The sequence below is a fragment of the Boleophthalmus pectinirostris genome, unplaced genomic scaffold (genome assembly GCF_026225935.1).
Source record: "Boleophthalmus pectinirostris isolate CB_2022bp ecotype Guang Dong unplaced genomic scaffold, ASM2622593v1 HiC_scaffold_8, whole genome shotgun sequence".
Classification (NCBI taxonomy): domain Eukaryota; kingdom Metazoa; phylum Chordata; class Actinopteri; order Gobiiformes; family Gobiidae; genus Boleophthalmus; species Boleophthalmus pectinirostris.
In genome coordinates, this window is record NW_026571515.1 from 9882520 (window position 1) to 9895877 (window position 13358).

The window sequence follows — 13358 nt, forward strand, 5'->3', positions numbered from 1 at the left end:
AGCTGCTGCAAAATATCGTAAATATCGTACCGTGAGATGCATATCGTGAAAATATCGTACAGAGAAATGTTGAAATCGTTACATCCCTGCGAAAAAGGTGCAGTGTAGATATGATACAGAGGAATTGTCTAATTAATCAGCTAACGAGATGGTTCTGATGGAGGGTTTTGTACTCAAGTTCCTCTGCAATTCTAGCAGGGATGTAAAAATAACCTAAATATTGTGATATTGTATCATAAAAAGTCTCACAATAATATCGGAAACCATCACAATATATCGAATTACAAGTCTGTTTGCTTAAATTAATAATTCTGTGTTTTTTTTTAGTTTTTCTTTTTGATTTTAATGTCATTCTTAATCTATAAAGCACTTTGAATTACTTGTGCTGTACAAAAAAACTTGCTTTGCCTTGCCACGGTGCGGCAGTAACTAAAAAACAAAGGGAACTACATAGACCATGATCCTTTGGTGTTGTCAGTGCAGACTACATGAAGAAATAACTGTTATTAAGCACTTTTAAACCTTAATTCTTCATATTATGACAGTACCAAAGGCTTTTCGAGGCTTTTCCAAGGCTTTCAATAGGAAAAAGTCGTATATTCACAATTTTGTAAACCTCCTCAAAATATCGTGAAAATATCATATTGATGGATTTTTATATCATTACGCCACTAAATTCTAGTTTGTGCTTTTTCAGTTTCCAATACTTTACACAATACACAATATTAACTGAGACCAGCACAGAGACGGAAAACAAAACAAAAAAATAAACAGATAGACAGAACTGATCCATATGGGTTTTGTAGCTGTTATTTAGCTCTCGTGTAACTCCAGAACAGCTTTGTATAAATAAACGTTCAAACATTATGAGACTTTCTGGGCCAACTATGACCAGTAAATAGTTTTATTACATCAGTATGTCTAATTAGGATATGTTTGAATCTTTAAATGGAGCCGATATCCAGCCGATCCAGCGAATTTTTCAGTATCTGCACTAATATTTGATATGAAAAAGTGTTTCATGCGTTGAAATCAGTTCAAAATTTATTCTGATGTTTTGTGGAGGTGAACAAAACTGTGAATATGCTGCTTTTTCCTCTTAAAATGCCTTGATAAGACTTTCAAAATCCAAAGAACTAAGATTTAAAAGTGATATAAGATTTACAGTGTTGGGAATAACGCGTTATAAAAGTGTTCGGCATTACAGGGAAAAAATGTATATATTTTACTCTGTACAAATGTGAGTAACGCGCGTTACAATGCTTTTTTAACCTGGATTGAAGTGGTGGGTTTTTCGTTTTTCTTCATACAAATTCATTAAAATCACCGCGATATCAGCAGCGGTGAAACGCCGGAGACGCGCCCGCGTAGACTGTCAGGTCTAGGACCGGCGCAGAACTCCACGCTCCACAGGGCAAATCGCAGCTGACGCCTGATCGCGCCTTGCAGACATCCTGTTCCACGGGCTCAGAGTTCTCTCAGGGGCGGTCCTAGATTTCAAGTTCTAGTTCAAGATTAGTCCTGGTTTAGTCCTGGTTTAGACCTGGTTTAGACCTGATTTAGACCTAGTTTAGTCCTGGTTCAGTTCTGGTTTAGTTCTGGTTCAGTTCTGGTTTAGTTCTGTTTTAGTTTTGGTTTAGTCCTGGTTTAGTCCTGGTTTAGTCCTAGTTTAGTCCTGGTTTAGTCCTTGTTTAGATCTGGTTTCGACCTGGGTCAGCTCTGGTTTAGTCCTGGTTCAGTCCTGGTTCAGTCCTGGTTCAGTTCTGGTTTAGTTCTGGTTCAGTTCTGGTTTAGTTCTGTTTTAGTTTTGGTTTAGTCCTGGTTTAGTCCTAGTTTAGTCCTGGTTTAGTCCTTGTTTAGATCTGGTTTCGACCTGGGTCAGCTCTGGTTTAGTCCTGGTTCAGTCCAGGTTCAGCTCTGGTTCAGTTTTGGTTCAGTCCTGGTTTAGTCCTGGTTCAGTCCATATATGGCGCAAAAGTTCAGCATCTTTGAAGTTATTTTGATGAAAGTAATTTAAAAGTGCCTTATATTTTAATTGTATTGTATTGTAATTTAATGTAACAAATTGCTTTGAAATGACAGTAATAAGTCATAAATAACACATCACAGTTGTAAAGTAACTTGCCCAACAGTGAACATTTATTTCTTCACGTAATCTGCACTGAAACGGAGCAAAGGATCATGGTCTATGTAGTTCCCGTTGTTTTTTAAGCTTTTGCTGCACCATAACTATTAATTTAATCGAATCAGAGTTATTGTTTCATCCCTAATAATTCTGAAAATGTTCTAACTCGTGTCTCTTTTCCTCTTTTTTTTCCACAGAACTCCATTCGTCACAATCTGTCCTTGAACAAGTGCTTCCTCAAAGTCCCTCGCTCCAAAGATGACCCCGGAAAAGTACGTATCCTTTCAAGACCGCAAGAACCCGCCTTACCCACAACAAATATGCAATCCCCCTTCATCCCGCTCACAAATAAGACTAGATTAGCCGCACGTGTCTCAATATGCCCTTATATGCCTCCGCTAAGTCTTAAAAGCTCCACAACCAGCCGCCGTGGTGAATTCCTAATGCGTTTTTTCCACCGTGCGCTCTTCCCATATTGATTGGGCCTCGTAATAATGCAGTACAGGAGTAATGAATAATAAGTATATGTGGTGCATTTGTTGGAGATGCCAGGCGTTCATGCTTTATTAGACCATGTCCTGCTCCCATTCGCGCACAGACAAAGTGGGAGGAAGCTGAGATAAGTTTACACAAAAAGAAAGTAGAGATGTACTAAAGAAATGCGTGTGCTCTGAATAGAAAAGATGGTTTAGTTTAGTCAGGTATTTGTTTGCATAATTACTTTTAATGTAAGAGGAAAAATGCAATGTTTGGTTATAAAAAGTCTTGAAAACCTGATACTAATCGATACCAAAACTATTATTTGAAACTAGATACTCATTTGAGGAGGTATTGATAATAAAAAAGCCACATTCACCTTTCCTGAATAGTTTTCGAATGATCTTGAGCACATTGGCCACGTTTACATGATGTTTTTTAATCCAGAATTAATTGTTCTGACTTAAATAGTTCCAAATTAAAATATTCTCCTTCGAGTTTACGTGGACATAATAATTCTGAATTGAGGTTTACATGGAAAACACGTTGAATTAACTTTATTTAATTCCGCTCAACGTCTGGAGATCGGGAAGGGTTCTGATTGGACAGAGACACGAACTTATTTACGTCGACCGGAAGAAAACACACACTTCAGCTGATGCCGGCTTTTCTGTCATCTTGATTTGTCGTTACGCCGCGGACACAAACACGATCCAAACTTTTTTCACCGTTGTTCCAATGATAATTAAGCCGTAGTTTGAGAATTCTGTCATCACACTTTACGTCCGTCGGCTGAGGAGGAGAAGGGAAAAGTGTCCGAGAAGGAAGGAAGAAGACAAACTGAGTCAACGGCTGCTCTACCTCAGTCCACTCCCACATCCCGCTCGCAAATCCAAAGATACGTGGAGGAAAGTCCGAAGTGATAACTGACTGATGCTCTTCTGGAGAGATCCACCAGAAGAGCGACCCAAAGAGCATGCGCGAAACAACCGGAATCATTTTTAAGAAGAATAAACATTTACATGATCGAGAAAAAAAGAAATTCGGCTTTAAAATCGGAATAAACCACCCATTTACTTCGGAATTAAGTTTAATTCCGAATAATCATTTTCATTCGTATTTACATGTTTTTTTTTTAAAACCGGAATAGATTTTTATTCAGAATTGAAATAATTTTATTCAAAATTAAAGCTCATGTAAACGTGTCAGTTGACGAGTATATGGAACCTACCTGGACCACTGAAGGATTACACAGATATAAAAGAAGTAATAGAAAGAAAGAACTATCATTTAATCTTGAAAATGATGATATCATCGTGGTGTATTCCTTATCCACTCAAATGCAAAGGCGTACAACTAGAGGTGCCCACTGAGTTTTTTGACGCTCAGGTCTGAATGGACCTTTTATAATCCGGAAGTTACGGTATTAATCTGGTTTCCTCCTGATAAAACGTGTGTGTGAGGAAATTCAACAATTTACTTTGTTATTGTCTACTATATTTTAAAGTTATTTTTATCAATACAAGAAAAAAATAAAGTAGTAATTTCCATACTCATCTTTGCAAACTAAATGGCTGACATAGAAAAGGTCTTTTAAGATTACAAACCCTCCGACATCTACCCCTCACCTTGCAATATGTAACTTTTACAGTGGCAGGTCTGTCATATGTTTTTCTCCATCTTCATTGAGACCAAACCAGACCAAGTTACAGGTCTGATCTGTGGAGAGGCGATCCCTATGGAGTAAGAAAGCTTTCAGAAATATTTGTGTGCATAGGATAAAAATCCGTAGCCAGACTGGCGCCTCCAAGTGCCTTCCCTAAATTTCATTTCTCTCCAGTGACTAGGTTAGCAATCGGAATACACTGGACGGTTCGCAAAAACCCCAGAAGTGCGAGTTCCGGCACCAGCCAATCAGAGAAGAGACAGACATTCTGTATTGGCAACGATTCCTGAGATCGAGGAAAGAGAATGTTTGGTGAATTTTATCAAGGGGAAAGACATTATTGCCCTTCTTCGTACGGGATTTGGGAAAAGCTTAATATATACAGGTTATCCCTGCTATGCATTACATATGTCACGACCAAATAGCAGCGATTGGTTAATTAAAAAAAGTACTCTCCTACCATCAAGCGAACAAAATCTAATGCTGCGAGGTCAGATAGTTTCCACGAAGTGAAACCGGCTGATGAATCAGGCTAAAAAATCGGTGCATATTTGGGAAATTTGTGCATTTTTAGTTCAGCTAAATATGGCTCAGTCTGTATGCGGCGCAAAAGTCCGGTGATGTTTCTTCTGTTCAATAAATAATGTCTGTGAAGTGATGACGTATTTTTGACAGTCGAGTCTGTGAATTCGTATTCATACTGAAGAAAGTGTAATCAAAAATTTTCATTTCGTTACTGTAATTCTTGATGTCGTAACTTTTCAGTTTGTATTCTAATGGATAAAATACACACAACAGATTTTATGTACGACTGGACTCATTCGAGAGTTTACGAATATTTATTTTATGCTCAACTACAGATAAATGCACGGATTTCTATTGGATATTTCTGAAAGCTTTCTTACTCCATAAACCCCTCTCGCAGTCAGAATGTCTGTTTTTTCTAGGTGTTTTTGAGCTATAAATCCACCTGTAGTTGAAGAAATGTGAGGTAAAGCAGTGACTTATCTAGAAACAAGAAGGTGAGGGACCCGCATCCAAAAAGTTACACAGTGCAGCTCTAATTTTCTGCTTCTGCCGCTAACAAACTTCTCATCGAACTCTGTGTGTGCTGTGCTCTCTTTCGCTGTGAAGCAGAGACGGGGGGAGAGGCAGAGGCAGGGATTTGGGAGCCATTGAAAAATGAATTAAGAGGGAAGGAGCTTTAAATAATTCAAACCTAAAATCCTTGGGCTGGGCGTATGGGTCTATAGTCTGCCGCGAAGACACAAAGAGGCGCGCTCCCTTCTGATTAGCCCCGCGCCGACCTGAGCTGCACCTTAATTCAAACCTGGATCGAATCAGTCAATATCTCGGTATGAGGGGAACAGAAAGGGGGGCTGGTCAGGTGAGCGAGCGGTACACACCTCCGCGGAAAAGCAGAGAGCGGAGAAGCTAAATCATGCATGTGCTCGCGCTAATTGGCTGTGCACCGCTCGGCGAGGTGGGACCGAGAGACTGGAGGGTGTGTGGCCTAGATCAGACCTGGACCGAAACCAGTCCAGTCTGGTCCTCGGAGCGGGGGAGGAGAGGAGGAGGAGGAGGAGGAGGAGAGGAAGAGGAGAGGAGGGATTAGAGAAGGAGGGAGAGAGGAGGAGGAGGAGAGGAAGGGAGAGAAGGAAGAGACGTGGAGGAGATTAGAAGAGGAGGAGGAAGAGAGGGATTAGAGAAAAGGAGGGAGAGAGAAGGAGGGGAGAAGAGGAGGAGGAGAGGAAGAGGAGAGGAGGGATTAGAGAAGGAGGGGAGAAGAGGAGGAGGAGGAGAGAGGAAAGGGAAGAGAAGGAGGGGGAGAGAAGAAAGAGGAGGGGTGGAGGAGATTAGAGGAGGAGGAGGAAGAGAGGGATTAGAGAAAAGGAGGGGAGAAGAGGGGAGGAGAGGAAGGAGGAGGAGGAAGAGGAGGAGGAGGAGGAAGAGGGAGAGAGGGATTAGAGAAGGAGGGGAGAAGAGGAGGAGGAGGACAGGAGAGAGGGAGAGAAGGAGAGACGTGGAGGAGATTAGGAGGAGGAGGAGAGGAAGAGAGGGATTAGAGAAAGGAGGAGGGGAGAAGAGGAGGAGGGAGGAGAGGAGAGGAGAGGGAGAAGAGGAGGAGGAGGAGAGGAAGAGGAGAGGAGGGATTAGAGAAGGAGGGGGGAAGAGGAGGAGGAAAGGAGGAAGGGAGAGAAGGAGGAGACGTGGAGGAGATTAGAGGAGGAGGAGGAAGAGAGGGATTAGAGAGAGGAAGGAGGGGAGAGAAGAGAGAGGAGGGAGAGGAGAGGAGAGGGAGGAAGAGGAGGAGAGGAGGAGAGGAAGAGGAGAGGAGGGATTAGAGAAGGAGGGGAGAAGAGGAGGAGGAGGACAGGAAGAGGAGAGGAGGGTTTAGAGAAGGAGGGGAGAAGAGGAGAGGAGGAGAGAGAGGAGAGAGAGAGAGGAGGGTTTAGAGAAGGAGGGGAGAGGAGGAGGACAGGAAGAGGAGAGGAGGGTTTAGAGAAGGAGGGAGGAAGAGGAGAGGAGGGATTAGAGAAGGAGGGGAGAAGAGGAGGAGAGGAAGAGGAGAGGAGGGTTTAGAGAAGGAGGGGAGAGGAGGAGAGGAAGAGGAGAGGAGGGAGAGAGGAGGGAGGAAGAGAGAGGAGGGAGAGAAGGAGGGGAGAAGAGGAGGAGAGGAAGAGGAGAGGAGGGTTTAGAGAAGGAGGGAGGAAGAAGAGAGGAGGGATTAGAGAGAAGGAGGGGAGAAGAGCAGGAGGAAAGGAGGAGGGGAGAGAAGGAGGAGACGTGAAGGAGATTAGAGGAGGAGGAGGAAGAGAGGGATTAGAGGAAAGGAGGGGAGAAGGAGGAGAGGAGGGATTAGAGAGAAGGAGGAGAGGAAGAAAAGAGAAGGATCAGGGGAGGAGGGTAGAGAGACAGAAGAGAGGAAGAGGGGAGAGATGGAGGAGAGGAGAGAGAGGAAGGATTAGAGAGAAGGAGTAGAAGAGAGGAAGGGAGCAAGCACAGGGAAGAGATGGGAGTAGGAAGAGAGGAGGTGGGGTAGAGAAGGAGGAGAGGAAGAGGGGAGAGAAGGAGGAGGGAAGAGAGAAGGAGGAGAGGAAGAGGGGACAGAGTAGAGAGCAGAAGGAGGGGAGGAGAGAGAGGAGTAGGAAGAGAGGAGGTGGGGTAGGAGAGGAGAAGAGGAGGGGGAGAGAGGTGGAGGAGAGGAGGAGTGGGAAAGAGGGGGAGTGGAGACAAAAAAGAGGAGAGAGAAAGAAGGATGAGAGAGGAGGAGATGAGAGGTTGGGGAAGGAGAGTAGGGGGTTAGGAAAGAGTGGAGGAGGAAAGGAGGGGGAGAGAAGAAGGAGAAGAAGGGGAGAGTGGAGAACGCGAGAAGGAGGGGAAGAGAGGAGGAGAGGTTGGGGAAGGAAAGGAGGAGGGAGAGAGAGGAGGGGGAGGTAGGAAGAGGAGAGAGAGGAGGAGGGGGAGAGAGAAGGAAGGACGAGAGAGGTTGGGGAAGGACAGGAGGAGAGAATGGAGAAGGAAAGAAGTGGGAGAGAGAAAGAGGAGGAGGAGAGGAAGGGAGAGAGGAGGACGAGAGGAGGAGAGGTTGGGGAAGGAAAGAAGGAGAGAAGAGGGAAGGAGGAGTGGAGAGAAAAAGGAGGAGAGGGAGAGAGGGAAAAGGAAGGAAAAGAAAAGGGAGAGAGGAGGAGAGAGGAGGATGAGAAGAGGAGGGGGAGAGACGAGGAAAGGTTGTGGAAGGAAAGAGGCGGAGAGAGTGGAGGAGGAAAGGAGAGGAGAAGGAGAGGATGGGAGGGAGAGAGAGGAGGAGGAGAGGAGAAGAGGAGAGGAGAGAGGAGAGAAGAAGAAAGAGTGAGAGGAGGGGGAGAGGAGAGGGGAGCAGTGGAGAGAAAAAGAAGGAGAGGAGGACGAGAGAGGAAGATAGGAAAGAAGGGGGGGAGGAGAGAGAGAAGAGGAAAAGGAGGGAGGAGAGAGAAGAGGAGGAGGAGAGAGGAAAAGGGGAGAGAGAACAGAGCGAGAAAAGGGAGGAGGAGGGGAGAGAGAAGAGGAAAAGAGGAGGAGGGGAGAGGGAGGAGGAGAGTGAGGAGACCAACATCTAAAAGCAATTGATTTTTCTTATTGTATGTGCTCCAGCAGTGTTGGGGTTTGAAAAGGGCTGCTGCTGATGTTTTTTTTTTTTTTTTTTTTTTTTTTTTTTTTCAGGGCAGCGCCAATTTAAGAGCAGAGTGAGGAGAGGCAGAAAAATAACAGGAATTTTGGGAGGATTAGTTTGAGTGAGTTACGAGTTAACGAAATATAAATCAGATTTTTACCAGGTACAGTATAGTGTTTAGGGACACTCGGAATTTGGATGTTGAATTTGAGAGCTTGAAAATATTTGTGCTGAATATTTATGGTGTTTATTTATATTGAATTTTAAACATTCAGAATAAAAATAAAAAAGTTAAAAAAGTGGGAAATTCATGATGAAACTAATGATCTTCCATAGTAGGTGTTTATTCAGTTTGTCTATTAATTGGCCGATGTTGTTGACCAGAATCTATATTATAAGGATTTTTATGGAACCACAACAGAAAAGAGAAGTGAGTGAATTACCGTAATTTCCGGACTATAAGCCGCTACTTTTTTTCCTCACACTTTGAACCCTACGGCTTATATATGGACGGATTATTTGTTTGGCACATTGTCCGTTCATATTTACGGTCTATGGTTTGGCAACACAGCGGATACGAGCGCAGCCTGAGTGCAGAAAACGCCGTTGTCTGTGCGGTTACACGTGGATCTAGGGTTAACATGAAGTTGCAACACTATCTCGCAATATTGTCAGCGCACGCAAATAGTTAATCGTAATAAGTTACGATACTAAATGAACATTAGTGAGGGGGATACGTCTTACCCGTGTGCGTAAATGACGAGAGGAAACGTCTCAAACTTCAGTAGCCGCACATCCACTCATACCTGATCGATAGAACTAACCCGCCCCCGAGAGAGTCTGAAATCTGCTGAAATCCTCCAAGACACTGACATGATACAGACAGGACAGAGGCTCTTTCTGCAGGAGACATGCGCAGTAGAGATGAGGGTGATGCGCCGAGGAAGATGCTCGTTTGATTGTGTTTTGAACAGTTATTTTGTGCTTCATACACACACCCTCCTCATGGAAAACACACGAAGAAATGCAGATGATGCAGCTTTTAAGTTTAAGGCGATTGATGTGGCTCTGGAAGAAGGAAACCGCTCTGCTGCACGTGAGCTCGACATCAATGAGTCGCTGATGAGATTTTGGCGACGGCAGCGTGACGAACTGACTCAATGCAAAAAGACGACAAAAACTTTCAGAGGCGATAAAAGCAGACGACCCGAACTTGAAAACGTTCTCAAAGACATGGACACCTGCGCCTTATATTCACGTGCGGCTTATATATGTACAATTTTAAAATTTAGTTAAAATTTAGTTGATGTGGTTTATATTCAGGTGCACTCAATAGTCCAGAAAATACGGTAGTGATTTGTAGGCATGTAACAATAACGGAAATATCGTGATATTGTATCGTCAAAAGTTTCACACAGTAATACCATGGCGCGTCACAATATATCCTGAATTACAAAATCCTTTGCGTAAATGCATTGTTTTATTGTAGCTATAGCTAATAAACATTTGGAACTACATATCTCAAGATTCATTTCAGGGCAGATAACATGAAGAAATATGCTTTTACTTGATTTTTTGGAATTATGATGGAAATAATTCACACCAGGTTCTTCTTTCTTAACCCTGTCTGCAATTTTATCAGGTTCTCCAAAATATCGCAATAAATATTGTACCGTGAGATGCATATCCTGATAATATTGTATCGTGAGATTTGGATATCGTTACAAGTGAAAATAATGTACAACAACTCACCCTTATGTAACAGATAATACTCCCTACAACTGTACAACAACTCACCCTTATGTAACAGATAATACTCCCTACAACTGTACAAACAACTCACCCTTATGTAACAGATAATACTCCCTACAACTGTACAACAACTCACCCTTATGTAACAGATAATACTCCCTACAACTGTACAACAACTCACCCTTATGTAACAGATAATACTCCCTACAACTGTACAACAACTCACCCTTATGTAACAGATAATACTCCCTACAACTGTACAACAACTCACCCTTATGTAACAGATAATACTCCCTACAACTGTACAACAACTCACCTTATGTAACAGATAATACTCCCTACAACTGTACAACAACTCACCCTTATGTAACAGATAATACTCCCCTACAACTGTACAACAACTCACCCTTATGTAACAGATAATACTCCCTACAACTGTACAACAGCTCACCCTTATGTAACAGATAATACTCCCTACAACTGTACAACAACTCACCTTATGTAAACAGATAATACTCCCTACAACTGTACAACAGCTCACCCTTATGTAACAGATAATACTCCCTACAACTGTACAACAGCTCACCCTTATGTAACAGATAATACTCCCTACAACTGTACAACAACTCACCTTATGTAACAGATAATACTCCCTACAACTGTACAACAACTCACCCTTATGTAACAGATAATACTCCCTACAACTGTACAACAACTCACCCTTATGTAACAGATAATACTCCCTACAACTGTACAACAACTCACCCTTATGTAACAGATAATACTCCCTACAACTGTACAACAACTCACCCTTATGTAACAGATAATACTCCCTACAACTGTACAACAACTCACCCTTATGTAACAGATAATACTCCCTACAACTGTACAACAACTCACCCTTATGTAACAGATAATACTCCCTACAACTGTAACAACTCACCCTTATGTAACAGATAATACTCCCTACAACTGTACAACAACTCACCCTTATGTAACAGATAATACTCCCTACAACTGTACAACAACTCACCCTTATGTAACAGATAATACTCCCTACAACTGTACAACAACTCACCCTTTATGTAACAGATAATACTCCCTACAACTGTACAACAACTCACCCTTATGTAACAGATAATACTCCCTACAACTGTACAACAACTCACCCTTATGTAACAGATAATACTCCCTACAACTGTACAACAACTCACCCTTATGTAACAGATAATACTCCCTACAACTGTACAACAACTCACCCTTATGTAACAGATAATACTCCCTACAACTGTACAACAACTCACCCTTATGTAACAGATAATACTCCCTACAACTGTACAACAACTCACCCTTATGTAACAGATAATACTCCCTACAACTGTACAACAACTCACCCTTATGTAACAGATAATACTCCTACAACTGTACAACAACTCACCCTTATGTAACAGATAATACTCCCTACAACTGTACAACAACTCACCCTTATGTAACAGATAATACTCCCTACAACTTTTACAATATAATAATGTGCATATGTAATTATGTTTTTTACTTTTTTATTTTTATTATTATAATTTATTATTACTATTTATATATATATTTTTTTCTCTTTGTTATTATGTGGCCAAACCAGTTTGTCAAAGCCTGATCCCGTCAGATCTCAGAAGCTCAGCAGGGCCGGGTCTGGTTAATACTTGGATATGAGACCGCTGGGAAAATCAGGTGCCACAGTGGGACACCAGTCACAAAAAAACTGTTGTGTCCTTAGGCAAGACACTTGACCTACATTGCCTCGTATGAGTGTGTGTGTGAGTGATGGTGGTGGTTGGAGGGACTGATGGAACCGATTGGCATGGCTTCCGTCAATCTGCCCCAGGGCAGCTGTGGCTACAGTAGTAGCTTACCATCACTGGGTCTGGAGTGACTGAATAATGCTCTGTAAAGCGTCTTTGTGACATATGTCTGTGAAAAGCTCTATATAAAATAAAGACTTACTTTGATTATATTGCGATGTGTGAGCTTCTGTGTCTGAATATTTTCTCTTATGGATCAATAAAGTTTGTCTAAGTCTCCATCTAAAGGCCTTTATTGACACACAGCTCTCTGTCCTTTCATGCTTGTGTCTTCCAGGGTTCATATTGGGCCATAGACACCAACCCCAAAGAGGACTCCGTGCCCAGCCGACCCAAGAAGAGGCCTCGGTCTGGGGAGAGGGTGAGTGATGCAAACCACATGAAAGCAGCGCCCTGTCGAGAGCTGGGGCTCAGGCTTTGTTTAACATGCATGTGTGAGAAGGAGACGACTGAGTTAGGCTGGAAAATTGTGGAAAATCATTTGCTTTTTTGGAATTTTTGAAGTGGAACTAAACATTAAAAAGGTGCACTGTGTAAGTTCTATGTAGGGATGTGGCAATAACAGAAATATCCTGATCTTGTATCGTCAGAACTCTCACAATAATATCGTTTAAAATATCTTGGCTTAATATGTGAAATTATAACGTTCTTTGCTTAGAAGTGTTAAAAAAAGACTCAGAACTGCATAGACCAAGATCCTTTACTTCATTTCAGTGCAGACTACGTGATAAAATAGCTGTTATCAAGCACTTTTACATCTTAAATCATTGGATTGTGACAGTAATGATTCACTCTGAAGTCTTTTCAAGGCATTTTAAAAGAGAAAAGTATTATATTCACATATCTTTTAGCATCTCCAAAATATCACAATAAATATCGTTCTGATAATATCGTACCATGAGATTTATATGTCGTTACATCCCTACTTTCAAAAATGGAGAGTCCAGAAAGAGTGGAGAGAGTATAAGAGTTTTATGTCCGACAATATTTCGTGGACCGCGCCTGCTCCTGGTCCGCATGGCGTTCGGGAGGAGACGTGGTCCGCAGAGCATGGTTTAGTCCTGGTTAAATTCTGGTTTAATCCTGGTTTTAGACCTGGTTTAGACCTGTTTAGTGCTGGTTTTAGTTCTGGTTTAGAGGCGCATGCAGAACATGTGAGAAGATGCAGCCCATGAGGTGCGTGGGAGAAGAAACGGTCCGCGCAACGTATGGGAGGAGGGGTTCACACTTTCGCTGCCCGGTACCAAACGACCCACAGCCTGGTACCGGTGCACGGCTGGAGAAGGCTCTATTCACACTTACCAGAAGACGTTTGGAAACATGTGGATG

At 42.5% G+C, this 13358-nt stretch overlaps 1 protein-coding gene across 1 annotated transcript in view; it reads left to right on the forward strand.

Annotated features, from left to right (window-relative positions):
• The window catches only part of LOC110158802 (forkhead box protein J3-like), a 205808-nt gene that overhangs the window by 100047 nt on the left and 92403 nt on the right, over positions 1 to 13358 (forward strand). Inside the window, exons 4-5 of the mRNA XM_055165668.1 lie at positions 2323 to 2397; positions 12307 to 12390. Of these exons, the coding sequence (XP_055021643.1) occupies positions 2323 to 2397; positions 12307 to 12390 (159 nt within the window). The remainder of the gene's footprint in view (positions 1 to 2322; positions 2398 to 12306; positions 12391 to 13358) is intronic.